The sequence below is a fragment of the Megalops cyprinoides genome, chromosome 14, assembly GCF_013368585.1.
Source record: "Megalops cyprinoides isolate fMegCyp1 chromosome 14, fMegCyp1.pri, whole genome shotgun sequence".
Lineage (NCBI taxonomy): Eukaryota > Metazoa > Chordata > Actinopteri > Elopiformes > Megalopidae > Megalops > Megalops cyprinoides.
The window spans coordinates 13,052,090-13,078,439 of NC_050596.1; the positions used below are offsets into that span (position 1 = coordinate 13,052,090).

Sequence of the window (26,350 nt, forward strand, 5' to 3'; positions counted from 1 at the left end):
GCTTCTCGCCATTGTGCAGCATGCACAGTACATGTTTGTCACTCCCTCCACTCAATCGTTTGGCATAATTTATAACCAGGAATATCATTCAGCAGGTTAAAAGCAAGCCAGTTACCAAGATTGCTACCTGCTAGCTAGTTGAGGAAAATGCTAGTTCACTGGTAAAAATCGACAGAAAAAAGTGATATTCAGATTAGCAGAACATCCACTCCAGGATGAGGTTGTTACCAGTCAGTGAAATGTCCATTCCAGTTACAGATATGGATAGACAGCTAAGGCAATGTGACCAATAACACCAAATTACTTACTGAAAGCACACACAGAAGAGTGTACCAGTGTAAGTAAAAATAATCTGAGAAATCCATAAATTAAATAACTAATGTAGTATATAAAATTAAAAAGTCTCAGAATCCAGATTTTCAAACAACAGACTGCATAAATATGTGATTAAGACAAACATTCCTTAATTATTAATACTGTGTGAATAATTGTACATTTAAATATACTGACACATCAGTTACAATATGAATATTCTGTATCGTGACACTTTTCTGAGGCCATGACTGACAGGACCCGATCAGTACAGTGCAAACGGCAGTCTTCGTGATTACATCCATTTCCAGCTCCCCCCTTCTGAGATCAGAAAATGAAAACAACTAATTAAAATAAGAAAAAGCAAGAGACTAAATGTACCTTTTCAGAGTTTTCTTTACTTCATCACTTGCTGACTCCTTATCTCACTCTATTCCTCACCTCCCCACCTCTCTCTTCAAATCAAGATTTGGTGTTATAAAACAATTATGGCATTCTCTTTAATATAGCACCAGGGGACAGTTGTGAAACAGGGACTGCCTGTGTGTGTGTGTTTATCAGGTAGACAAATTGATAAATAGTATTTGATGACAGTATCTAACTTAAAAACAGTATTTGACAAGAAAATAAGACATTTTTCAAACAAATATTAAAAATGATTTATTATAAAATGCATTCAGTTTAAGAGCATTGTACACAGAATATAACCGTTTGCTTAAAACAAGGTTTTACAATCTAAACCAATCATATAAAATGTAGTTATTTTATAACTGTATAGTAGGGATATCTGCCAATTAAAGTTCGTCCTTGGCCTGTAAAAAAAAAAAAAAAAAAAAGTGGGCAATACAGGTTTTACTTTGACAAGCAATACATGGGGATATGTTGTTTTAATTTAACACAACATACACCCACACATAGTAAAAAATATATATCAAGCGACAGACACAAGGCCATCACTGAGATAAGCACAGTCAAGTTGTAATTTTTTCCTATACCTGCAGGATTTCAGTAGTCATTCCAGCTATTGTACACAGCAGATCAGGATCTGAACCATCAAATACCTCAGTAGCACAGCTAAATGGTAACTTCTGTTCATGTCTGATCTTCAATGCCACACACGTTCTTACAAACAATAAACAAACTAATAATATTAAAGATAGCAAAAACAAAGGTGTCTTTTTTCCACCCCAATTTGTGTGAATGAGTGAATATCTGAGTGACTGAAGAAGAGTTATGTGAATGACTGAGTGTTATGTGAGTGAATGATTGAGCTATTATGTGAATGACAGAGAGAGTAATGTTGATGAAAATGAATCAGTCTACATTGGTATGAAGGGGATAGATTGCTCCTACCTCCCTCCTCTGACAGAAGCATGGGAAAAGGTCATCTTTTGGCTGTTCTACCGGCTCCATTCCCTCTCGAACCTTCGGTTCACTAACTTGGCGTGTAGAGTATTCCTGGAACACACACAGAAACAGATACAATCCATTTTTTACTGGTTTGCATAAGCTCTTGTCCAGGGTGATGTATCTTACACTTACATTACACATTACCCTTGTGGTTACTCTTCTGGTTCTTCATCACGTTCTGTGCTATGGCAATGTTTTCCTTAAAATCATTTAAAATAATGGTGTACACACTTGTGTCTGACTGGTGGTATGCTGCCTACATGGAAACACAGTGCTTGCAGCTCTTGTGATATGTGGCTAGTAATAATGACCTTGTAATTTGCTCTGGAAGAGGGTGTCCCTGAAATGAATGAACATATACATCTTGATTTATACACTGGATATTTATAGTGCCCATACATTAAATACCTTTCAATGGGATATAACTTAGGAGTGAAAGTCTTTTGGTTAAGTCCTGTTCAATAACCAGTACTTCAAAAATCAAAGAATGTGACCCATTTAACAGTGGTAGGTATATTCCCCTAACCCTACATAACCACTTGCATGAAGTTATGGCTGAAAGTTGGATAAAGCAAGAATGTCTTTAAACATTAATATTTTGACAGATAATAATAGGACAGGAGAAAATCACCACCCAGGGCGGCACTGTCCCCCAACAGATGTGAGCGCAAGGATACAACTGCACCACTTTATCTATATGGAGGAGATGAGGGAGGGAACATGGTGGCTAGTGGGCAAAGTAAGAGTCGGGAACAGAATTCCTCCTTACTTTTTACAATCATTCACACGTTGAGAGGACATGCTCTGCACATTCACCCACAACAGGGGTGTCATTAACGCTTTAATTGAGCGCTCCAGGTATGCCCGTAACACGTGAACCCATGACAGAGACAACGGGAGCGAAGCCACGCAAGAGTACACTTCAGATCATTGATTCAATTTAACTGTCGTGACCTTGAAGAGCTCCATGAAGCATTTAAGAGTCACTTTTTTGTCACCTTTTCTCATGTTCTGGAATCAGCAACTTTGGTTGCTGAAATGAATGGAAAAACACAGTTGAAGAAACAGAGGGAAAATTAAATCTTTGCTTAAAATATCTGCTCAGTTTTGAGGGTGAGGGGTGATCACAGTGGAGTCTACACATTCTGATCCAGAAAGGAAAGAGAAAGAGCAGGAGAACTGAGACTTTTTGACATTTGTTGGTCTTGAGAAAAAATTAAACAGATACAATAGCATCAAACAAAAAATGATGCTACATTTTTAAAACTTCAAGAAAATATACATATTTGATGATATCTACACATTTATGATGGGATTTAGAAAATGACTGCGGCCTTTTTTTTTTTTTTTTACACACACACCATTTCTACATTCTATGATTCAAAGCAAAATCCGGACCGAAGAGCGCGTGCTGCTGTCGTCATAATGTAATAAACATTAAATTTAATAACATTTAAATACCTATAAATACCTAAATGTGTTCCAACTGCCCTAAACGGTTGTGCAAGTACTCTAGGAAGAAATGCAATAGTATGGCGCATGACTCATCTGTATAACTAAGAGGAGACATCCAGTGTGCAAGTTGAAATAATGCCATTTGGAGTAGCCATGGAAATGCCATCGGAATCACCCCGTCTTGGATTGATAATGCGGCGCACATGAGATAATGGACAGGAGACAGACAGATAACCAGATGGAAGGTGTTTGAGTCAGATAAAAGAGGCCCCTGTGCCAGCTACTGTGCATGACCTCGTCCAGCTACATGTCTGGGCAGAGGCGAGGGGAGGGGGTGGGGGCAGGGTGTCACGATGGGGACGAAATGAGGGGAGCGAGGGTGTTATACAACCCCCCAATGCGGACGAGACCACACCCGCCCTGAACGGAGAGGTCACGGAAGCTGTTTAAAGAGTTTATCTCAAGGTCAATGCTGGGTCCATAAAACGAAAAGAACAGGCAATCATTGAACACAGAGTGCATTCCCTCAATGACTGAGGGCCGCAGGCAAAGAGACGGCTTCCGCTCATGGTCCATGTCTTACACGTCTTTCGTTCACAAATAGCTTTTATTGTTAACTTTAATTTTTCTAATTATATTATCAGATTACATATTTTCTCCCTATTTGTCTACTGATTTGTGTATTGTTGAACTGCGTGTAATATCTGTATGTGCATGCTTGTCGTTTCTAGTTTATTTGATTTCCCTGCAGAAAAATGTTTTTTTTTGTTTTTATTTACTGAATTTGATTTAATTTAATTGTATTTAGAATCTGTAAAATGATCCCTTTAAACTCAGTCTAAAAGTGCAGGTGCTAGATGTCCCATAGGATGGCTTACAGTATGACTGGTATGGTTAGTGCCTTATGCAGCCTTATGTGACATGAAGCAGCTTGACAAGCTCACATGGCAGGCTATTGTAAGCCCATCAGCCCAGTCTATCCCCTTCTCACTGTCTTGTTTTTTTAATGTTGCTGACTTCTTTTTACAGGCTGACTAATATTACATGCTTATATTTTTCCTTATTACCAGCAAAAAAGGGCAATGTTCCATCTGGAAAATGAACCTGGGCTTGGGAACACTATGCCACACTAGTACCCCTACCAAATGTACTAAATATTTATGTAAATTGATAGGGGACTGAACCAACAAAGCTGTAACCTCTACAACCAAACTTGAATGTGCACTAAATTTTTACATACAAGTTTTAAAAGCAAATGTAATATATAAGTATACTGTACAGCTCTTAGTCTTTCTTTTTAAACTGCAGCATGAAGTGCAGCTGACTTGTCTGTGGCAGATTTCTCATGCCAATGCCCATTTCTCAGAACCTGATGGATAAAATCTGCAAGCAACCAGACAGGCCAGTGATGCGCTCTAAAAATTCCGCTCCTCCTGCACTGTCAGTACAGTGAGGCCAGGGTCAAAGGTCGTGGCATGCGGTACTGTATGGTTCTTGGCACGCATTCACCGCGTGTCCTTGAGGGAAGGCCGTAAAACTGACAGCAGAGATGGGAAGATAAGATAAACTCCCTGCACCGCAGGGCACGCGGGTTTGACATGCACTGTGCTGCCCTGAAGAGAAAACGGGACCCAGCTGCCTGTGGCATCAGCCGGAAACTTCTCCTCTGACTGAGGGCCTTATACACATCTTAATCAGAGCTCAGTTTGTTTTTGCTAATTTAATTATTCATTATTTTCCATTATTCTTCAATGATGTTTAAAGGAAAAATGCCAGATTTGGACTTTTTTGTAGCTGAAACAAAGTCCTGTTAAACATAGCTAGTTTAAACATTTCAAGATATATGCACTCAAGAGATTAATGCTTAGCCAATGAGCTGGCCAGCTTGCTAGGAGTATCAGAGCACTGACAATATCAGAATGCTAGTATGAGAGTAATGGTAAATGCCATGAAACTAGTGAGTTACAAATAACAGTGAATGCGTGTTGCTTGCTTTGAAAGAAGAAAGGGAAAATTATTTTTTTTCCAGGTAATCTTCTATGGCTTTTAAGTACGAAAGGATATTCGACCACCTCTCATGACTGAGAAGCCTGGGAATGGTGTTCCTGTTTTCATCATACCTTGTTTAAGTAATGTCTGAATGACTTCATCTGACATTTCAGTAACTTGCAACATTTAGGACCAGAACAGTGTTTCTATGAACCATTACCTGGAAAAGTTTATAGTAGTAGCAGAATATATTGTCCCCCATGAGATGTGCTCGTGCAAACTCCTGGCCGGACTTGGCTATTCTCCTCACCTGAAAACAAGGAACAAAACAATCACTTCAGAAGGACTCAAAAACTCAAACCTTCAGCATCTTGATCAGTAGACCGCATGACCTTGTTCTTCCGCACAAGACATTATTATTGTTACTGTTATTTAGATTTCTTTTTTCCAGACCGACCCCTGAAAAACTCTTCAATACAGCAATATTTCAGCAACAACGTGTTCCTGAGAAAAACAGTACCGATAAATTGCAGTTAAACATTTTGTCATACAAAAAAGTAGGGAATTTGGGGTCAGTAATATCTAGATATTTCTCTTGCCATCTTCATTTTCTCCCTATCATCATCAGCAAGATCATCAACATCATCGTTATCATCATCATCGCCATCCTCAGGGAGCCCAGCCAGACATGGTACCTCCTCATCATGATCTCTGGCCCAGCGGATCTTCTCCAGAAGGTCGCTGAGGTCGCTCTTGAAGGGGATGTAGTGCTCCCAGGGTTTGAGGTCACTGTAGAAGTGCTCGTAATACAACGAGTCCTGCTTCAGGACCACGCTGTCCCCAGCCAGCAGGTACGGCAGCCTGTAGGCCGCAACTGTGCCATCAACATTGATCTGGTATTTGAACTGTAAAAGGCATGGAAAGGAGATCAAAGTAAACCATGGTTCATCCCATTGACACTGGCTATGAATTCTTGCATAATGACTGGCATATACAGTTTCCATTTGACTCATTATCCACCTGCACAGCTGGAAGGCTTTTCAGGTTAAGCTCCTTGCTCAAGGGAACGGCAGCAAAGCTCCATATGGGAATCAAACCTGTATCCCTCTGGTTCAATGCCCAGCCTCTTGTCCACAATTTTGTGTACTGAAGCTCACAGGCATGCAGCTTCTTGTTGCTGTGACTTTGCAGTAATGTGTTATTGTTCCAATGGCAGTACAAAACTGTTCTGAGAGTGAACACTGGACTTCCCATTTAATCCTCGTAATTACTAGTGGTAAGTCATCCAATAGATCACTGTACAACATATACTAAAAACAAATACATAATGTGAAACATCTACCATGATAAACTAAACATGCATAATAAAATCCTAAACAGCTCAAGTGTGTAATGCCTTTAGGAACTGGGTTAATGGCTTGAATGGTGACAGTATTTATTCATACCTAAAAAATCCAATGTGAACAGACACTACTAGACATCTGTCAGTCTTGCCAGCGAATCATCAAACCAAACACTTTCCTTGGTTTCAATCAGACTATGATTTAAGTGTTTTTAAATAAATTTAATTTAAGTGTTTTGAAATAAATTTTAAATATTACTCTGTTTAAACATGGTATTTTCAAACACAGCATAATTTAAGTAACGAATGTAACTGAAACACACTGGTATGTATTTGAGAATAAAATCAAATACTTTACTGGAGTTCAAATATTTTTGCATTTACAACATTTACACAGGAAGGTGTAGGAAAAACACAACTTTTCCAAAAACGCAAAGCTCTGTTAGACTACAAAAACATTGTTTAGTTTAAAAGAATCTCTGTGAGTGATTGGAATTAGAACTGTACTGGAATTAGAACTGAAAAAAAAAAGTTTGAAACTTGCTTAAGTAACTGCCTTCCCTTTAACAAGCCTTACTAACTGGTTATGCTAAGAAACCAAGGAAAGTATTCAATACATATTTTTATACATATTCTGAATATATTTAATTAGCATTTAAAATGTATTTAAACATGCAGTATTTTGTTTTTAGAATGTATTAGAATACTTCAGATTCTACTTTTTCAACATTTTATTTGAAAAAACTTAGTAAGAAAGTACTTCTAAAAATGTATTTAAATTATAAATTCTTTAATAAAAATTATTTTCTTAAATTATTCTTTAATAAAAATCTTATATATTTTTAAATATACTTTTCTAAATATTTATAAATGGTCCAGGTCTGATTCTGGTGTCAAATACCCTTTCTTCTCCCCCTGAGAAATGCATATTAATTGTAAACTCTTATTATGTAGCGCTATGTGCTGTCCTTATCTATGTGGGAAATCTGTGTAAAAAAAAAAAAAAAGATTCACATCTACACTCACATGCTTATGAGATCTGAAACCCAAGAAATGTTAAAAAAAAAAGACATCTCCCATTGCAAAATGAGGTGTGGAGACCAAAGGTCAGCTTGAATAGAAACACACAGGACAATGCATACTGCCAGTCAGGTGATCACCCACCTCTAAAGTTTCAGCACCCTGCAACTTTTTATCAATCCTGCAGAGACCCAGACCTGTTTCGTCTTTTCTCTGCCTCCAGATGTACACGTTGTTGTAAAGTGGATGTGGGACAAATTTCCATTTACCTTTTGCATGAATTCTTATCATGATCATCTCCACGCTTTAAGAGGTGTGCGCATGCACACGTTCTTCCTCTCTTGTAAGGACTAATTCAAGCTTCTATAAAAAATACAGCTTGCAGGGACTCAATGAGCTCTTACGCAATTAAAGCAGCAGACACTTAAATGTACACTTGAAAGAGTCAGGGAAATAGCTGACATACCATCTTCAGAGAGTAACTTGGTATTCTATTGTGTTCTGCTAGGCAACTTAAATTTACAGCTTTGGATTCAGCTGAGTAATCATCGACCACTGTTTGCACTAGATGAAGATATTTCTCACAGTTTAGAAGGATATGCTGTCTAACAGAGCAAACAAGGCCGACTCCAGGCAACCCAGACCCCACCTGGCGCGGGTCCTCCTCTCACCTTGAAGAAGTCGAAAAAGGAGACATGCTTGACCAGTGGCCCGTAGAGGCTCTCGTCGTGCTTGAAGAAGAAGAAGTTGGTGAAGGCGGCGTCGATGAGGTCCGGGTGCGCCCGGCCCAGCTTGACAAGCTCCAGCCGCTCCTTCCGGCTGTCCCTCCCCCTCCAGAAGGCCGTGGTGTTCTTCTCCTCCCAGGGGGGGCCCGTGTTCGCCTGCACCGACATCATGTCCAGGCTCACCCTGGAAACAGCAGGTTAGCGGTCTTGGTGCTCCTGGCACTCCATGCGAAACCTCACAGCAGGGCCCACACAACCACATACCCCAATCCCACCCCTCCTACCCTCATATCTATCCTACCCTATCTATCTAAACCACAGTGGAAAACACTGATTAAAAAGAGCTCAAAACTATGCACCCAGGCCACCCCAAGGTTGGGGTCCCCCTTTAACTGCAGGGCTTGCTCTCCACTGAAACCATTTCAGGCTGAACAGACCAGCAAAATGGTCTGTCTCAATATGGAAGCAAACTATGAGCCCTCAACCACCTGTCACCAGCTGCACAGTATTTCACTATACTTAACTGAAATGGAAAAAACTGAAATTAAAATGGATTTTAAAATATAAGATGATTAGAGAATACTGTTATAGGCATGCTATATAGCAATGCATTGTAACAGCTCATTGATACCTTCAGAGGATTCAGTGTTCGTGGTAAAAAAATTGAAAATGAAAATGAATTCATTGTTATTGTAAAGAAATGAAGTTGCCCTTGCCTGCCCATTGTCTCCAGCACAGACTCTGTGAGGTCGTAGGTTGGCATGACAATGTCACGTGTGTCGTTGGAGCCACACCAGGAAAAGATGGGGTGCACTGTCTCCGGGGGCCTCCTCTTTTCCAGGGGCCAGTCCCCAAGGTTCACAAAAAATTCCACATCCGGCAGCTTCACCTAGACACCGGCATACAGGTCAGACCTACATCCCCCTTTACCAGATAGGCCTTTCTTTTAATTCAGAAACACTGTCACCCACAAAAATGGCTCAGAACAGATGTGAAATCACGCCTTCAGCATGAACATTCTCCTAAAACAGAAACACTCTCACCCAGTAGCACAACTTACAGTTCACACATGACAAATCAGGCATTCAACAGGAACTTTCACTTATACAGAAATACTTTCACCCAGCAGCATGGCTTACAGTTCACTCATGAAACTCAAATCTATAACAGGAACTTTCTGTTAATAAAGAAACACTGTCACCCAGTAGCATAGCTAAGAGTTCACACATGAAAATACAGCATTCAACAGGAACTTCCTCTTCATGTAAAATCATCCACAGGCTCCACAGACACCCATGACTAGGATGGCATGAACAGCTTACATTCCATTACATTCTCTACATATGAAATCTGATTTACTGACCCAAAGTGGCTTAAGCTCTTCATCTGAAGGGTGCAACGGGAACAGGCATGTCCCAAACAGGATTCAAACCTGCAAACCTCTGACAATCAGGTAACCTTATTCTATATCACCGAATGCCATTTTTAGTCGATTAGTTGACCAATGATTCTGCTTGCATAATGCATAGTACTACATCACTATGCTACACTCCTCAGCGCCAGTGCCGAGGCACTCAGTGTATCCACCTTTTAATCTGCCATCGTTATCGTCAATCACAGCAACTGCAGGAACTAATGAACATTTACTGGTAAGACACTGCCACCTGTAGGTTACACAGAGTATAGACACCATAGAAAACCTCAAGTTTCTGCTTATCCTAGAGTGAAAGATTTAGAAAACAGCTGACCCGGATGAAAAAGCCATGCTTACTGAATTCATCTTTCCATCTCGAATAGAGAGGAATTTTTCATAGAGAACAAAGCTGTGTAGCTGTAGTATTCACAGTCACAGTGCCACTAAAAAACAGCAGTAAAAGGAGCTCAGCAACAAAGCTAACGACATCAACAGAAAGAACAACAAGCACAATGGTAGCAACCGTAACAGCAACAACTCTAACGGTGATCAAACAGACCCAATTATCATATCTGTGTTAGCCAGCTGTAAAGGAGAAATCCCTCCACATTCTTCACAATTCAGCACCTCCAATTTAGCTTTCATTTCAAACACTACCATCTGGTTGGAAATTCAAGGTACCCCGTGCACACAATAAGTTCACAAAAAGATATTCTGTTCTTATCCGCACTCTCTAGACTGTGACAGGTATGTATCACTGATTGGCAATAAGTTGCTGACAATATAAATAAATCCAACAAACCCATGCAAAAACAAGCACATGTCAGAAAGTTCAAACTGCAGCTTCTAAGAGCAGGCATTTCTGATGTTCTCCCTGTCTAAGGTGAAGCAATCCACTGGGGATGAGTGAAGGTAGATCTCAGAAAGGCCTAAAATAACAGCCTACAGCCACCACGGAAGCCAATCAGGGATTCACACAGATGAGATGGTGGGACATGACCTGAAGGCAAATTTACATTTTGAGCACAATTTAATAACAATAAAGGCTTTTGGAATCAGAGGTTCATCTTTTAAGTCTGAACTACAGCAACAATAACAATCACAAAGAACAGTGACAGTGACAACGACTTCACAGTTGCTTACTTTCCTGGTGAGAGAGAGCAAGAAGGCGTCCATGAAAATTCTGAAGCCCACATGCTCTCCATGGGTTTTGATGTAGACCTGGAGGTGGAGACAGGAAAGGGAGGCTTACTGTGAGACAAGCACCAAAATTTGGCCGTGTGGATGTGCAGGCCGGCTGCAGCACGGGTGACTATACCAGTACAGGGTGGAAGTAAACTGGGCTCTCTACGTTAGATGCCACCAAACCTCCTGAGAAAGCAGTGTCTAGTTATCTTCTGTGAAACCATTGGAAAAGGAAAAAAAAATTATTTGAATTAAAAAAAAAACAAGAGAAGACCATATTTCTTCATATATCTTCAAAAATGCTGTAATCATAAGGAGAGAGGCACCAGTTACAGTTGTGTGGTGAAAAGACAGGCTGTGGTGAAGCAGAGTTTAGACTGTCACATTACAGTTTTTGTTAAAAGAATGAATAATATCATGTAATACATACTGTGGTGAAAAATGTACAAACACATTCGAACATAGATTAGAAAAGTTTTCTTTGAGAGAACACATATTATAAATAAAAGGCAGTGCAGACTCTACCTTGTCATCCTTGCTCAGGTAATAACTCTCTACAGTATGCCAATAACCTATACTCTGAACAGAAGCCAAAGGTAGATTTGTTCCCCAATGGTGACAGTTCAGTGTGCTGCTGATCACATAACCATAGGAAATGTAAGCATCAACCCTTATTCCAGACAACTAACACGGGCTACATTTACTCAGTAAAGCCATTAAGCGATGTGGCTAACTTCTGGTTCAGAAGGCCTGCCATTCATGGTTTTGGATGATCTTTAGATTTTACATTGACATATTGACTTAAACACTTAGATAATTACAGGAACCACTGAGGTTCAAAGCACTCTGCATTGCTGTGGTGGTCCCTCACTTGGGCGTTGAACCAGCAACCCCCCAGGACACAAAGTCAGATCATTAAACACTACACCACACTGTTTGTGATGCCTGTGTTTTAAGATGAAACCCAGGACACCAGCTGACATATACAGAGGACAGATCGAGCACGTACCAAGCAGTCTCAACCTTTACTTAATTAACAAGCACAACTCCCAGGGCTTTTTCTAATCTCTGTGCTAATTTCAATTTCAACTGGACATGAATATACTTTTTTTCCAAAGTGCAAAGCAAGGTTGTGTGCTTTCCTGGTCTACTTTACTGACAGCTCTCTATTGTCTGACAGCTCTGGTTGGTTGCCTTTGATGGTATAGCATGGCATGGGTCTGACCTTATTATCTTTTATGGTGTAGTGGCAGAGACTCTGCCTCTGTCCGAAGCGGCGTGGGACGTCCTGGGCATTGCGGTCAGGGTCCACGGTGGGGAAGAGGGCCAGGTCCCGCAGGATTTGGGGGATGGAGGAGGGGCAGTGCATGTGTTCCTGCCACACATCCCCACTCAACTCGGGACAGTCACAACCCTCGTGATACACAGGCCCTGTGCAGAAAGCACGAGAATGAGAGAGAAAGAGAGGGAGAGGGAGATAGAGAGAAGAGGGGGAGAGAGAGAAAAATATACCTTCAATACCCTTTTATTAAGGCCCAAGATTCAGGACTAATAGACACATAATACAGGTTACCTAAAAGCATAAACAACAGAAAGCTTTAAAATGTATACAAAGACATAAGTACAACATTTGCTCCCCCTTGGCCCTTTTTTAGGTCTGCCAAACGGCCAACTTTGCCTGCCCAAACAAAATAAAATAAAAAAAAAACTGATGGAACAAAACCTGAAGAGGTGTCTGTAATTATAGCATAAACCAAAAACAAAACTCTCAAATGTAGGAACATGGCCTAAAGTAGCTTAACCTCACCGCATAAAAGTGAGTAATGAGGTTAGTCTCCCGCAGTCAGTAAACAGGTGAATAAACATTTCTGGTAAACAGGGCGGGCATCCCCCACCCACTGTCAAAATGGGCAAGCAGTTTTTCCAATGCCATCGGCCCCCATGCACTAATCTCCAATGGAGATCCCCTCACAGCTTTGGCAATATTTTACAAATATTGGGTGGGTTTTCCTTCCCTGTAACAGTGAGGAAAGCACCTAGCTAAATATGTGTCTTTAGTTTGTTGGTTTTTGCCATGTTTAAATGGTCTTCAGTAGCTTAGTCATCCTACAGAGCAGTGATGTCCTTAATGAGGATCACACTCCACCTGCAGATCGTCAGGTACTTTCTGGTGGTTCAAAATCATGTTTTCCATTGTGATTGTGGTTGATTTAGGACAAATTTTAAAGGCTTTTGACAAGACAATAAAACCATTATCAGACCTCCCTGTTAACTTATTTCTAAAGATGGATGGTGATCCCACTGATTATACTTTAATTATTTTCTTAATATTCACTCTCTTAGTCACTGTCACTGCCCACAGATGAACTGATAGTATTGATTAGCAGCTGAAATGCAGTGAATAACTTCAAATCTATTATTACAATTCTCGTACAGCATATAGCCCACTATAATGTAGTATCTATTATAATTTATTCCTTTGGAAAGATGTGTATCACTCTCTTTTGATGTTTTTACTTTATGATTTGTTGAATTACATTACATGAAATTACTGTCATTTAGCAGAAACCCTTATCCAGAGTGACTTAAACAGGTTACATTTTTTTTACATGTTCCTTATTATCTAGAATTCTATACTGAATTCAACTGAGATGGGTATAAACCTGAATTGTTCTCTGTTCATTTAGATACTGAGATTCCTCTGAACGGGTTAAAGGCTCAACAGCAGACATACCGCACTGTAAATGAGGGATGGGAGTTGGAGTAAGCCATCACCCAGATGCACAGAAGACCAACCTGTTGACTGTGCAACAACAGCTGGATTCAGGTACATTATTTTGAAACGGGTCATCTACACAAGTCAAGCACAGATTATGGAAACATACCCTCCTGGATCTGCCCACCATAATAAAATCACAGTTATGAAACAACAGGCTTCTCTTAGTTGTTAGAATATACTGATTGGCTATTTACAAACACTGAACTGATCACATATGAACATCCTCACAGCCTGCACACATATGTCACTTTCAATTCATTCTATTGGTCACATTGTTGTATTTTAACACAGGATACCATACAAGTTTCATTATCTTCATTATCATCATACATTTGGCTGGTTTTGGTACTTCATGGCCACGAAAGTCCTGCAGGATCCTAGTGAGTATGGCTCACTGCGTTCATAATACTTGTGTATGATCTAGATCATTCAGGACAAGCATTTTTCTTTTTGATCTGACCAATCTGCTGGTGATGATGCTGAGTGTTGGAGCTCAGGGCTCATTGGCCCTGGGGAAGAAGACAAAGCTGCTGTAGAGGGTGGAGGTGGGCTGGTGCCGGAGGGCTGCAGGCTCAAGGCTGGACCACAGGATACATGTATGCTTCTGGACATGCAGCACACATGCAAATAGACAATTTAGCAATGCAAATGAACTCTAACCCCTAAACTTGTCTTCACATTGATTAAGGAAACTGGTGTACACAGCGAAAACCCCCGTGGACAAGAGCCTAGACTCCTTCACACATTCACACACACATACACAAAGACACACAGATACAAACAGGGATTTGAACCACGTGCACAGACTGTACAGGACTGCCACCACGCCCCTTTCAGCTTTTCATTCATAGCAGTCTGGCACGGGTTACTGAGTGCTCATGTCATCCTCATGAAGTAATGGTCAATTATAAAAAAAGCAGAGTTTTTACCTTTGAGAATAAAAGGGGACTTGGCCACGTGTTTTCCCTTGAGGAGGACCTCGATGTGCAGGGAAGGGTAGCTGGCATACATTCTGTAGCGTACCAGGAAGGACCCATCTCTACGGTCCAGAACCTGAACCCAGATCCGAGAGAACGGTTCACCCGGAACGACAATTTTCACCTCAAAGGTATTCTCACCGGGGGATGATGTAAAGCTGCACAATGCATGATGGGAAATGATGTATATTAATGCACGTGTTTCACCACGATTCAAAATGTCCATACATTGTGTTATTGTCCTGACAAAGCTGATATAACAAGTTCTACGTTATTATGGTTTAAAAGAAAGACTATTGTTGAACGTGTTAATTGATTTAGAGAAATTAGGTTATAACTGCATGGCAGTGAGATCAGATCTAGATTTCACCAGCAGCTGTGTTATGAATTAATATAAGTCACATGCTGGACACAAGCTCACAATTACTACTGTTTTTAAAGCAATGATTGGAGACCGATGCTTCATGAGCCCGAAATGGGTGAGATCATGTGTGTCAATCACTGATCTGTATGAACTCACAAAAATACTTGCATTTTGACAAGTTGAATGAAAAAGAATTTGCATTTAAAGAATTTGCATTTAGCAAATTAATTTATTATAAATTAGCACTAATAAGATAACCACCCATCTTCAGGTTTGTAAATGCTCATATAATACTCATATCACTACATGCAGCTTGCATTTGTGAAGGTCTAACACTCATATCACTACAGTACATGAAGCTTGAGGCATACAGTAAAAACAACATCTACTGGTCATACTGGACATACTAAGTGTACAGTGCCTTTTATCTAATGATTCATGAACTGAATAGAACTTACTTCAATTGCCAACATTATGCACCTAAGTTGTGAACAGCAGCCATTTTGTGTTGGGGTTGTCACAGCTGAAGGGCCGATGGTTTTAATTGACAGTTTGACTGGTGGGTGGCCAGGTTGAAAATTTGGACACCGGAGCCAACATTCCAGTTCTTGCAGGTGTTCTGCTTAAATGCTGACCACTTGTATAGTTTGATGTCACTGACATTTCTACCTCCCAATGACAGTGTTTTCTGATGTAAACAGTGATTGATAAAAGAATACGGTAATGAATGACAAACTGTGTCTGGATACACATGAGCACGCTGCAATCTGCGGTGGTTTTTGAAGGAACTGTGCAGCGGTGATTTCGGTTTGTTCAAAGAGCTAAGCTTGCAGTGTTGTGTGCCACAAACTGATTTATACTGTGCAAAGTAACCCAGACAATACGGATGATGTCACAGGCGGAAAACTTCAGTGATGATTGAAACCTCTGGTTCAGTTTTCACTTTTTTTCCACCAACTGTGAACACTAGAACTTTAACAACAGTGAAAGCTGACACGGCCTGCGCACACTGAGCATAAACACGTTACAAACTGCTTCCTTGGGAGAAGACAACGCCTAATCTGTTACTCGAATCTTCGCCCTCCAGACACATACTTGCAGTGGTTTTATGATGCAAACATTCAGCTAAAATTTCGAGCCGTTTACAGCACAATCAGAAAGCATTACCAATGGGATTTAGATATAACTCTTCACGGGCGTATTGGCTAAGCAGACGTTTCATTGTTGCAGACCTTATCCACCCATTTGTCGCCGTCGGAATTCACGGATTACACGCATGCATTACACTACAGCTAGCGTGCACTGTCATCGAGAACATTTCACGGCCACATACTCACTTTCTCCCACCGCTGTCCACCGCTTGTATGAAGAAGAAACGGGCCGGAAGCACAATATTTGCCTCCAGTCCAGGTCCCCACACCAAAGTTTTAGCAGCGCTGGGCGCTGACCCGGCCAACACTGTCGGCGGGGTCTCAACACATAGACAGTACAGGAAAAAGCACGACAGCAGTTTCCTCAACATGTTAGCGAGGATCTGTTGCAGTGGAAGAATTTTTATAAGAGCGGTATCTTTTTGCACAAAAAACACTTTGCAAAAATAGCAAGCGCCCCTTAAAATGTCACCGCCCGCCGGTAACAATTAGTAGCCGTCTGAAAATTTGACATCTGGCTTCCAGCAGTAAGGGGAGACCGACATTAAGCAAAAAGAAAAAAAAATGTATATATAATGAGGAAACCTCCCAGTTTACATTTTGGTTTTTTAAAGAGGGATGCTTTCTTGCAACAGAAATCGGCACGTTGCTGTCACATATTCATTTATTTGCCGGTGGCGCTTTACAGACATGCCACATTCACGCTCAAATCTCGGTCGACATCGAAGAAACTTCGCAGCAGCTACACGGGCAGAGACGACGGATCCGATTCGCCGCTCTTGTGATGTCCCGGATTGGACAACGCTGGGAGATCGGGCAGCCGATTGGGTGAAACTGGGGTAAACGTAGGGTGGGAGCATTTACAAAAATCTGGGCCGTGTTTGCAAAGGGATGACGTGTGTGCCTCTTGCGACTCCTGATTGGGCCACATCGACGCGGTCGCCTTGACCGTACATTACGGTCAGGCAGCAAAATGTTTACCTTACCTGAGACCACTAATGGATTTTCACCATAATAATTTATAAAGTACCCTTTTGCAGTGATCAAAAAGTGTTAAAGAAGTCAAAACTATCATATATTTTAGATTCTTCAAAGTAACCAATGTTTTTAAAATTATTTTTCTTTTTTTAGAAAGAAATTCATACATAGGCATCAACTTCACTATCTATATTTGTCTAAGAAACAAATTTCAAGCATTTAAGCATAAGGCTTTAGACCAAAATGTCTTTAAATGAATGTTTCCTGTTATCTTAATCAGGTGTGTCCAGACTTTTAACCGGTAATGTGCGTGTCATATGATAATACTTAAAATGCATTGGCAACACTGCATAACTGCTGGCATGCTAATGAATCTGTTTTACCACTTGAGTTTGTCAAGAGAGAGAGAGAGATATGCAGGCTGTATGGTTTGAGATAAAACCCTGATGTGGAGAGAGGGATGGACATCCAAAATTTGGGATCATAATGTGTTTCTCTTCACAGGTTTCTGTGAGCAGAAGGGGAGGGGGGTGCAGCCCAGATGGAGGCTGGCAGCCTCAGAGGCTGCACCAGCAGGCCTTCAGGGCAGTCTCCAGATCCACAATCCAGGCACTACAGAGTGACTGCAGTCTGCAGGCTCATATTGCAGGTTCGATTCCGAGCAGGACACTGCTGGTGTGCTCTTGGACAAGGTGCTTAACCTGAACTCTCTTGGCAAACATGCTGCTACATGAATGGATGACATGAGATGGGATGGCAGTGTAGCATAGTGGCGAGGAGCAGGCCTCTTAACCAAAAGGTTGCTGGTTCAGTTCCCCGCTGGTGTTGTACCCTTGGACAATCTGGCTGTATAAATGGATAATGTGGGAAAAAATGGTATGTAATGTAAGCTGTTTAAATAAAACTTATGCACATTCCACTGAGCAATTAAGTTTTGTAATCATATTCCTTCCATGCTGCAATATGGCACCAATGAACGGGAAAAACGCTAGTGTCTTCTAACAATACAAATACACTGATGCATACAGCAATACATAGAAACAAACAGATCTTTTGGAATCACTCTCAAAATGGAATGAGATATGCCACAATATTGCAAGCATCTCATTGTGGCCAGTGACAGTGGTTTTAAACTGGGTCACTTCCTGTTGTTTGCACTGAACTGGAAACGAGAGTAACAAGGACAATCTAACAAACAGAGGTGATGATGGAAGCACAGAGTTTCGCCATGGTTAGATGGTTTTGCATAGCAGCTACACAATATCCCTACTTTTTGCAGGTCGTCATACTTGCACATCCTTTCTGCAGCCTCATAGTGGCAGTAGAGTTCCATTGAACAAGACAGGGAGTGGAAGAGAAGAACAAAGTTCTTATGATCGTTGGTACTGATAGTTACACACACACAGTTATGTCTGTCACAGCAATAACATGGCAATGGCTATTCAAATATCCTGGTTCTACTATTACTCACAGAACCGGGTTTGCCATCAAGCAAGAGAACAACAGTGCATTAAAGTCAAAAGAACAACGGCACATGCAGAACATAACAGCCCACATCGAAACATAGCAGAAGATGCAGAAAAAGATGACACCCAGAGAGCTCTGGATGCAATAGATATGCGAATGTATTTTTTACAATCTGGACTAAACATTTTGAGAGCATTGATCAGAAAATGCATGGAAGTGAGGTTTGGGGTCCAATCAGCAAAACTGCACTAAAATGGGACTAGCGCATGCCTGACACCTTGCATGTTTAGTGTACAGGCACATCTTACACAATGAGGGATATCAGATCATGCATGCAGGGCAGTTCTGGTCTGCATTGCATGGCTTACCAAAATGCAAACTGGCACCAACATTTTGAATGCAAATAAATGGTCCCTTACAACAATGCTCTCAGACAGCTGGCACTGATGCCTACTAATTTAATAACACAAACTATTTTACGCTATTCTGAAACCAGCACTGCACACCAGTACACACACACTCTCTCTCTCTCTCTCTCTCATATGTCTTTGTATACATTTTAAAACTTTCTTTTGTTTCTACCTGTAGGTAACCTCTATTTTGTGTCTATTTTTAAAACTCCTGAATCTTGGACTTTTATAAAAGGGTACTGAAGGTCTCTCTCTCTCTCTCTCTCTCTCTCTCTCTCTCTCTCTCTCTCTCCCCCTCCCCCCGCCTCTCAGTTTAGTTCCATGTCAGATAATCAGTGATAACGATGAACAGCAAACCTACACAATTTACATTTCTAATTTTGTATTGCAACATGTGTGGAGGCGTGCACATACGAAACACATTTACATGCATTAATAGCAAAACGAAGTAAGTCAATGAATATATGGTAATAATAATAATAAAATTATTTAAATGTTGGTTCGGTGTTAACCATTGTCCCCCTGACAGCGATAGGCAGTGATATACTGTATAATATACCACCAGTAGACAACAGTCCCTCTACTCTGCTGAAAGGAGGGGAGGTTTTTCATGAGGGACATGTGGTCACTTCAGGGAAATAATTCTGTTGGATTTCAGTGTATTTTTTTCACTTTTCATGAAGAAATGCAGCTCTGTCTCAGTTCCTTTGGATTGGCAGCAGGAGCTTTAGCAGTAGTCCTGTTTTGTTTTTCCTCATATGTGTTTTTCAGACTGTGCTCACTCCGAGTCTGTACTGCCACAGACTCTTTCACATGCCCTGTGGGACTGAGGCACAGGCACTGCTACATGTTAAGAAAAATCCCTCTGAGTCAACTCAGCCATTTTAACCATTCCACTTATGCTGGCAAGGTCTGTTTGTGAGTGCTCAGGTGACAGACGTAGTTGTCATTAATTCTTTCTCTCTATCTCACTCACTAAGTGTCCCACAGGTTACGGCAGGCTGAGATTTATCGTGCTGTAATTGCAGCTAGCGATACCTCTTCTACTTATTGTTTTTATTAATGTGAAAAAAGGTGTATTCAGTGTTTATAATTAGAGAAAATCTACTGAAATATAAATACCACAATGGTCTTACTTTTCTTGTTTTTGCTTTAACAATGTAGAATGAAGCATCTCTGACACACCTTCTGTGTTTTACAGTGTGAGTACATGTCACTTTTTGCACTAGCCTTTTTCAACAGCTCCGGTGTGTTGACTGAGTCTTTCTAAAGGAGAAGGATTCTGTAAACATATAGTATCCTCCTTTGTAAGATCAGACAGAGCAGTGATTTAATTGACTTGTATATTTGTTTCTTTTTTTGGTTGAATATGTTGAGGGTTGGGGGTGAGTGGGGGGGGGGGGGGGGCAGGCAGACAATGATCATGAAGGCACACTCTTTCAATGTCTTTGGTGTTTTTCCCTTTCTACCCCATTTTTTGCATGCCCCCTTTCCAATGCACTATAATGACAGGCTGTGACTGTCACGCTGTTAGTTACACTCATATCTGAAAATATGACTCATCCACAGTTTGTGGCACATCTTTTTCAGTCATTTTTCCAGTGACCACCAAACTCATGATGTGGTAGTGTAAAACAAAGAAGTGCTTGGTTCCAGACAGAATGTAGTTACACTGTATCAGGACCCTTGCTCATGTCAAACAGCAGCAAAGAAGTTGAACTGAGTGGCTTGAATGATGCTGACCAGTGCACCACATATAAAATGAGCGGAAGGGGGAAAGTATACAAATACAAATAATTTATTTAATTTTTTTTTTAATTAATTGGCTCATTATCCAGCTGCTGGCCTCACACACATTCACCACAGATATACAATTAATCAGCTTTAAATGAACTTGATTGAAGAGTACTACTGTTGTTAACTGTGAAAAGCTAGAAAACAGAGGATCCTCATTTACACTTGCACACATTAGCACACATTACCACAAAATTCAAATGTGTTATTGAAAAACTTTTAAATAAGCAAAGCATGTGTGGACAAGTGACAGCTTCCCTACACATTGGAGGTCTCTGTACATTTTTTGTTCCATTTTGATTTAATTTTTGGTTGCAACATGGAAAGAGACAGCTGCTTTCAAACTGGCGGCTTTGATTCTTTTTTTTTTGTCCACCTGCCCTTTAAAGCTTCCATTACAAAAACAGAGCAGCCCTGGGAGGTGAGCTGCATGCTGTCATGTCTACAGAGCCTTTCCAATGAAACTGTGGGAGGATTTAACCCTTTGAGACACTAATTGCCATTTTTTATCTATCTTCACTTACATCTACAGTATACTGACAGTTGTGTGTAGCTCTACTGCAAACCTTTGCACCTTTTTGCAGTTTTTCACACTTCACAGTCAGAGGCCAATGCTAATTCTCCGCAGTCTGAAACAGCCCTCGCGGAGGAGCTGAAGTAAATACCTCGATGAATGATAAGTAAACCGAGGTTGAGGAGACCCCACCTTAGTGTGCCCCACTGAAGGGAAAGGAGCAACAGGATGCTGAGTGGTTTTCACCAGAATTTCCTGCTCTCTCTATTTAAAGGTCGTATGCAGGAACTATGAACAAGGTGTGATAAATAAGCACAGTTTCTCAAAAAAAAAAAAAAAACACACTCCTTCCCCGATCGTAGAATGAGCAATGTGGTATGCTTTCCTGTGAAATGTGGCAATTACTGTTGAACAGGCAGCTATTTAACATTTTATCAGCAGGTCTCTTCCACCACAATCACACAAACACACACACACACATATACACACACACAGACGTGCATGCACACAAACATGCTGACATACTACAGATACAGCCTCGCACAAAAGTCCATACGTTGTATAGAAAAAAAGGCAAAGGAAAGCAATGCAAGAGAGGTGCTACTTTCCATTGACACACCATGGCCCATTTTCAACCCACTTACTGTTTCGCTAGTCTCTAGCCTCAAAGAAAAAAAAATGAAACTGTATTGCCTAGAGTATACATATAGCTAGCTGACCAACCTGTAACCCAAGGCTAGATCAATGCATAATGCATTTGATATAATTTCACATAATCACATAGATTCACATAATGTTTCACATAATAAATATAAAACTCTCCTTTCAAAACAACCTCAAAACAAATGCTTACAAACACACTCTTACACACAGTTGTGTATGTGTTTATGACACATAAACATACTCGTCCTCCTCTCCTTCACAGCACTGCTATCTGCTCCTGTCCTCATTCTGCATGTTGCTATGTCCTCCTGCCCCTTTGCTCCGGTAGAGTATTTCTTTTCCATCCATCTCCTTCACAGTATTGTCATTTCATTTGACCTGTGCTGGGGGCTCCTCCTGGCGGGCATGTGGTAGCGCAGCTTCTTCCAGAAGGCGGAGGAGAGGTGGGCGGAGCGGGTGTCCCTCCAGGTGACCGTGCCGCTGGACCGGGCCAGGAGCCGCAGCGACTCAGGCAGGGAGTCCAGCTGACCGCGCGGCGCCCTCTCGATCAGGATCAGCTGGGTCCGCCGGTCCACTAGCGCCGCGTGCAGGCCGCTCATCAACCCGTACTGGCCCTCCTGTTCCTGGTCCAGAGTGCTGGGCACCAGAACCAGCCTCCGGCTCCTCCCAATGTTCTCCAGCACCGCATCGGCCACCGCTGAAACAGAGGTGCACGGATAGGTCAGCGATGTTACAGCCACAAATACAGCAGATACAACAGCACACAGCCGTTAAAGGCACTGATACACCAGCACATAGACATTAGAGCCAATGACACAACAGCACATAGACAATAGAGACAATGACACAACAGCACATAGACATTAGAGCCACTGATATACTAGCACAGACTTACAGTAACTCTTATTTCCAAATCAACATGGTGATTACTCAACAGCATATTGAGTTACCAGTCTGACTTCCTTTGAAGCAGAGCTAAAGGAAGTGGGCTTGTAACTACAGGGTTACAAGTTCAAACATCTGTGAGATGCTGGTCTGTTATACACTTCAACTGAATTAGTTATTTTACTCTTCAACATGTGCAGTGTCTGTTTAAGTCATGAGCGTGTTTGCTATTCAAAAGGACAAATGAATAGCTTTCCTTGCCCTACAGACAATTCATAATAAGCCTCCATTTCATTGGTTTTTATATTTCACTTATACATCCAAAGGTGAAATGGCATATGAAAAAAAATCTATGAGAGATCTCTCCAGTGACTTTCTACACAGTGCACAGCTAACCCTGAATTGTTTGTATGTAAAAAAACAGCTGCTTGTCATTTGAAAAGCCATACATCGGAACGTGAACTTTGCTGGTGACAAAAAGATATGTTTGGTGTGAGGTTTATTATATCATTTATTAACCACGCACTGTGACGGATGTCTTTGAAGTGCAACAAGTACATGAAGCATAAAACAACATGCATAAATTATTATAAATTATTTTTTCATGAAGTTTTATACATAACAGGCAACTTGCTGTACTGAGGTAGACAGTACACAAGTGGAGGTCCTCACCTGCACCCGGAAGAACATCGCGGTCAAAAATACACAGCTGGTAGCCATAAGTTGTCTCCAGGACTTCATGAATCAGCCTCCTGTCCTCCTCTGGCAAAGCTTCCTCACTGCTTGTCTTGTAGCACATGATGTAGGCGTCATACTCTTTTCCATCTGAAACGTGATAGAATGCTGGCTGAAGGTAACCATGTTTCCAGCGTTTCCCAATGTCTTATGTGACTTGACTGCTTTATGTGGAAATCCCTGCTAGTACGCTGCTGACGTATTTCATTGTACTTAACCCGAATAACTGCTCTGAGCTCAGTGATATGAATCACATCTCTTCCTGATGCACAGAACTGCTGAACGTTCCTTATTCTGGGTTCGCCCCTCCTGTCACGAGGGGGAGGGATCGTCCCTAAGACCTGCCTCTCCTGTGACAGGAGAGGGACGGTATCTGCGGCCTACCATCTCCCAAGACAAGAGAAAGCCCACCTCCACTTTGTTAGTCTAGGGAATGTCCCTGTGGTCCACCTCACCTGAGACAGAGGAGGGACCACCCCTCAGGTCCCGGATGAACAGCACAATGTCTATTTTCAGCTTCACGTAGATCACAATAACCACTGAAGCCGTGAGAACAAAAACTCCCACAATTCCCAACCATAGGAAGTAAGATCGGATAGCGCCCGGGCATTCTAGGAAACAAGCAAATATTCGAAAAAATTAAAAGATGCCAAATGACCTCTGTCTCTTGTCTGGATCCATTCCTCCTTCTTCTCTTCATACACAATTATTGAATAACACACACACACACCCCTGTTGCCCCTGTTATAGGACAAAACCATGCATGTATACTCTCCTGCTCCCAATTTATAAAATAATATGCACGCAAGCACACATCTTATTCAATATGCATGCAAGACTCCCGCTATATATATATCTAATAGAGCACTAACACAAAAACAGGTAAGCACAGATACACACCAGGGACTCAACTCTCACCTTTCTTTACCAGGATAATGGACACATTGATTAACTTTTGGACGGTTGATTCTAATTTGCAGGTGTACTTCCTGTTGAGGTGTTCCTGGGACACATTTTTGAACACGAGCGATGCGCTGATGTGCCATTCCCTTTCCCCCTGTCGTTCACTGCAGAAAGAAACACATGGGTTAGTATAATGAAGCAAACCTTCTGAACCAGTGTTTCCCAATCCTGCTCCTGGAGGCACACTGTCCTGCATATCTTCTATCTATCCTTGCTGCTTGATTAAATCAGGTGTGCTCAGCTAATCAAAAGTGCTACTGATGAGTTCAGTCAGGTAGGTAGAGCAAGGATAGATAGAAGATATGCAGGACAGTGTGCCTCCAGAAGCAGGATTGGGAATCACTGTTCTGAACTACATTATTAGTTTAGCTGCCCTTGGGCAGCAGTATGATGCAGTGGTAACATTCAAATCCCAGGCAGGGCACTGCTTTTGTATGCTTGACCCAGGTGATCTGAACATTATGAAAGCCTCTGACATTTTCTGCAATTTTCCACAATCCCCTGCTATGCACATTACTGTTTTTAAAATGTAGGTAGTTTGTCCTGGAATCATTGACTCTCTTGGCATCTTCTGTCCTGTTAGAGAGGTGTTGTTACCTGTCAGTAGAGGGAAAAGATAACTGATAACTTCAGAGAAGCTTACGTGGTGCTGTTGTAAAAGACATCGCTGTTGCTATCCTCATCCACAAAGGAGGTTCCATTCAGCCAGAACAGGGCTTCAAACTCAGGATCATTGTGCAAGACCGCTGTGCACGTGATCACAGCCACTTTCCCTTCAATGAATCACATGCACACGGATTACACATGTCAAAACGTGGCACTGCGACCGTCCGGAGAACAAATCATGGCCGTCCATCTTTTTTGCGACAAGCTTTCACTTACCCACATCCACCGCAATGGATTCATTGTCTCTAGGTTGTATAATCTGAGGATCGAGCACAGGTATGGCATCTGTCAAAAGAGAGAAAGAAATTGGTACACTGGTATGCTGGTGTGTCATCTGTCAAAGGAGAGAAAGAAATGCAAACCCTTTCACATTTTCAAAGCACTCATTGACAGGAAAAATGGTTAGCAAAAATCTGTGTGGAATGTCATCTGTGGAGAGGTCCTGTATTCTGTATTTGAACTAAAAATGAAAGTGTAAATGAGACATGAAAGAATGAAACTGAGAAAAAGAAAAGGTATTTAGAAAATATTTTATATACAAACATATGATTTGCACAGGATATACATACACACACACACACACACACAGACAAAGACACTGTCACTGCATATAGATCTTATGGGAAAAAAAATCACAGTAAGCACTCAGTTCACACTGATAAAGAACACTCTTTATAGTGCACAAACATTAGACAAGCAACTTTACAAGGAAGAGGTCATGTCAATGTTTGAGGATCATTCAAGTGTAACAAGATACTATTTTTTCCTCTTATTTTTTACTACCCAATATAAATTACATGCATACTATATCTTTGGTAAGGTGCTACTATTTAAAATTATCTCAGCATATGTTGACATGGATAACAATCTTAAAAAAATCTTAAAAAAAACAATCTTACCATTCACTGTCAGCTGTACTGTTGCAGACATGTTGTATACTCGTTCTATTCCAAACGTTCCATTCCAAAAGGAGTACGTGCAGGTGTAGTATCCAGCATCACTTTCAGTAAGTTTCTTCTTGTAAATGTGGCTTAAGGTGCCCATTTCTGATTTGCAGTCCTAGGGGTTAGTAAACAGATTTTTTTTTCTTTTCTTAAAAAAATGTTTTCCACCAGTATTTACTGCAACTTCTTCCTGCCACTTCCTGCCACT

At 41.1% G+C, this 26,350-nt stretch overlaps 2 protein-coding genes across 2 annotated transcripts; both read right to left on the minus strand.

The window, feature by feature from the left end:
* Positions 1–1,092: 1,092 nt before the first annotated feature.
* poglut2 (protein O-glucosyltransferase 2) lies at positions 1,093–16,697 on the minus strand. The gene is made up of 10 exons (XM_036545742.1): positions 16,310–16,697; positions 14,561–14,766; positions 12,078–12,283; positions 10,811–10,888; positions 8,970–9,142; positions 8,200–8,437; positions 5,862–6,071; positions 5,387–5,476; positions 1,666–1,770; positions 1,093–1,124 (listed from the first exon to the last, which is right to left on the minus strand). Exons 1-10 carry the CDS (start codon positions 16,492–16,494, stop codon positions 1,107–1,109), a joined length of 1,509 nt encoding a protein of 502 aa, XP_036401635.1. The 5' UTR covers positions 16,495–16,697; the 3' UTR covers positions 1,093–1,106.
* A 5,507-nt stretch (positions 16,698–22,204) lies between these two features.
* On the minus strand, positions 22,205–26,242 carry LOC118789256 (interleukin-18 receptor 1-like). Its single transcript, XM_036545600.1, has 7 exons — positions 26,098–26,242; positions 25,415–25,483; positions 25,176–25,305; positions 24,488–24,636; positions 24,025–24,180; positions 23,507–23,659; positions 22,205–22,646 (listed from the first exon to the last, which is right to left on the minus strand). The coding sequence occupies exons 1-7, from the start codon at positions 26,240–26,242 to the stop codon at positions 22,303–22,305; spliced, it is 1,146 nt and encodes a 381-aa protein (XP_036401493.1). The 3' UTR covers positions 22,205–22,302.
* Positions 26,243–26,350: the final 108 nt, after the last annotated feature.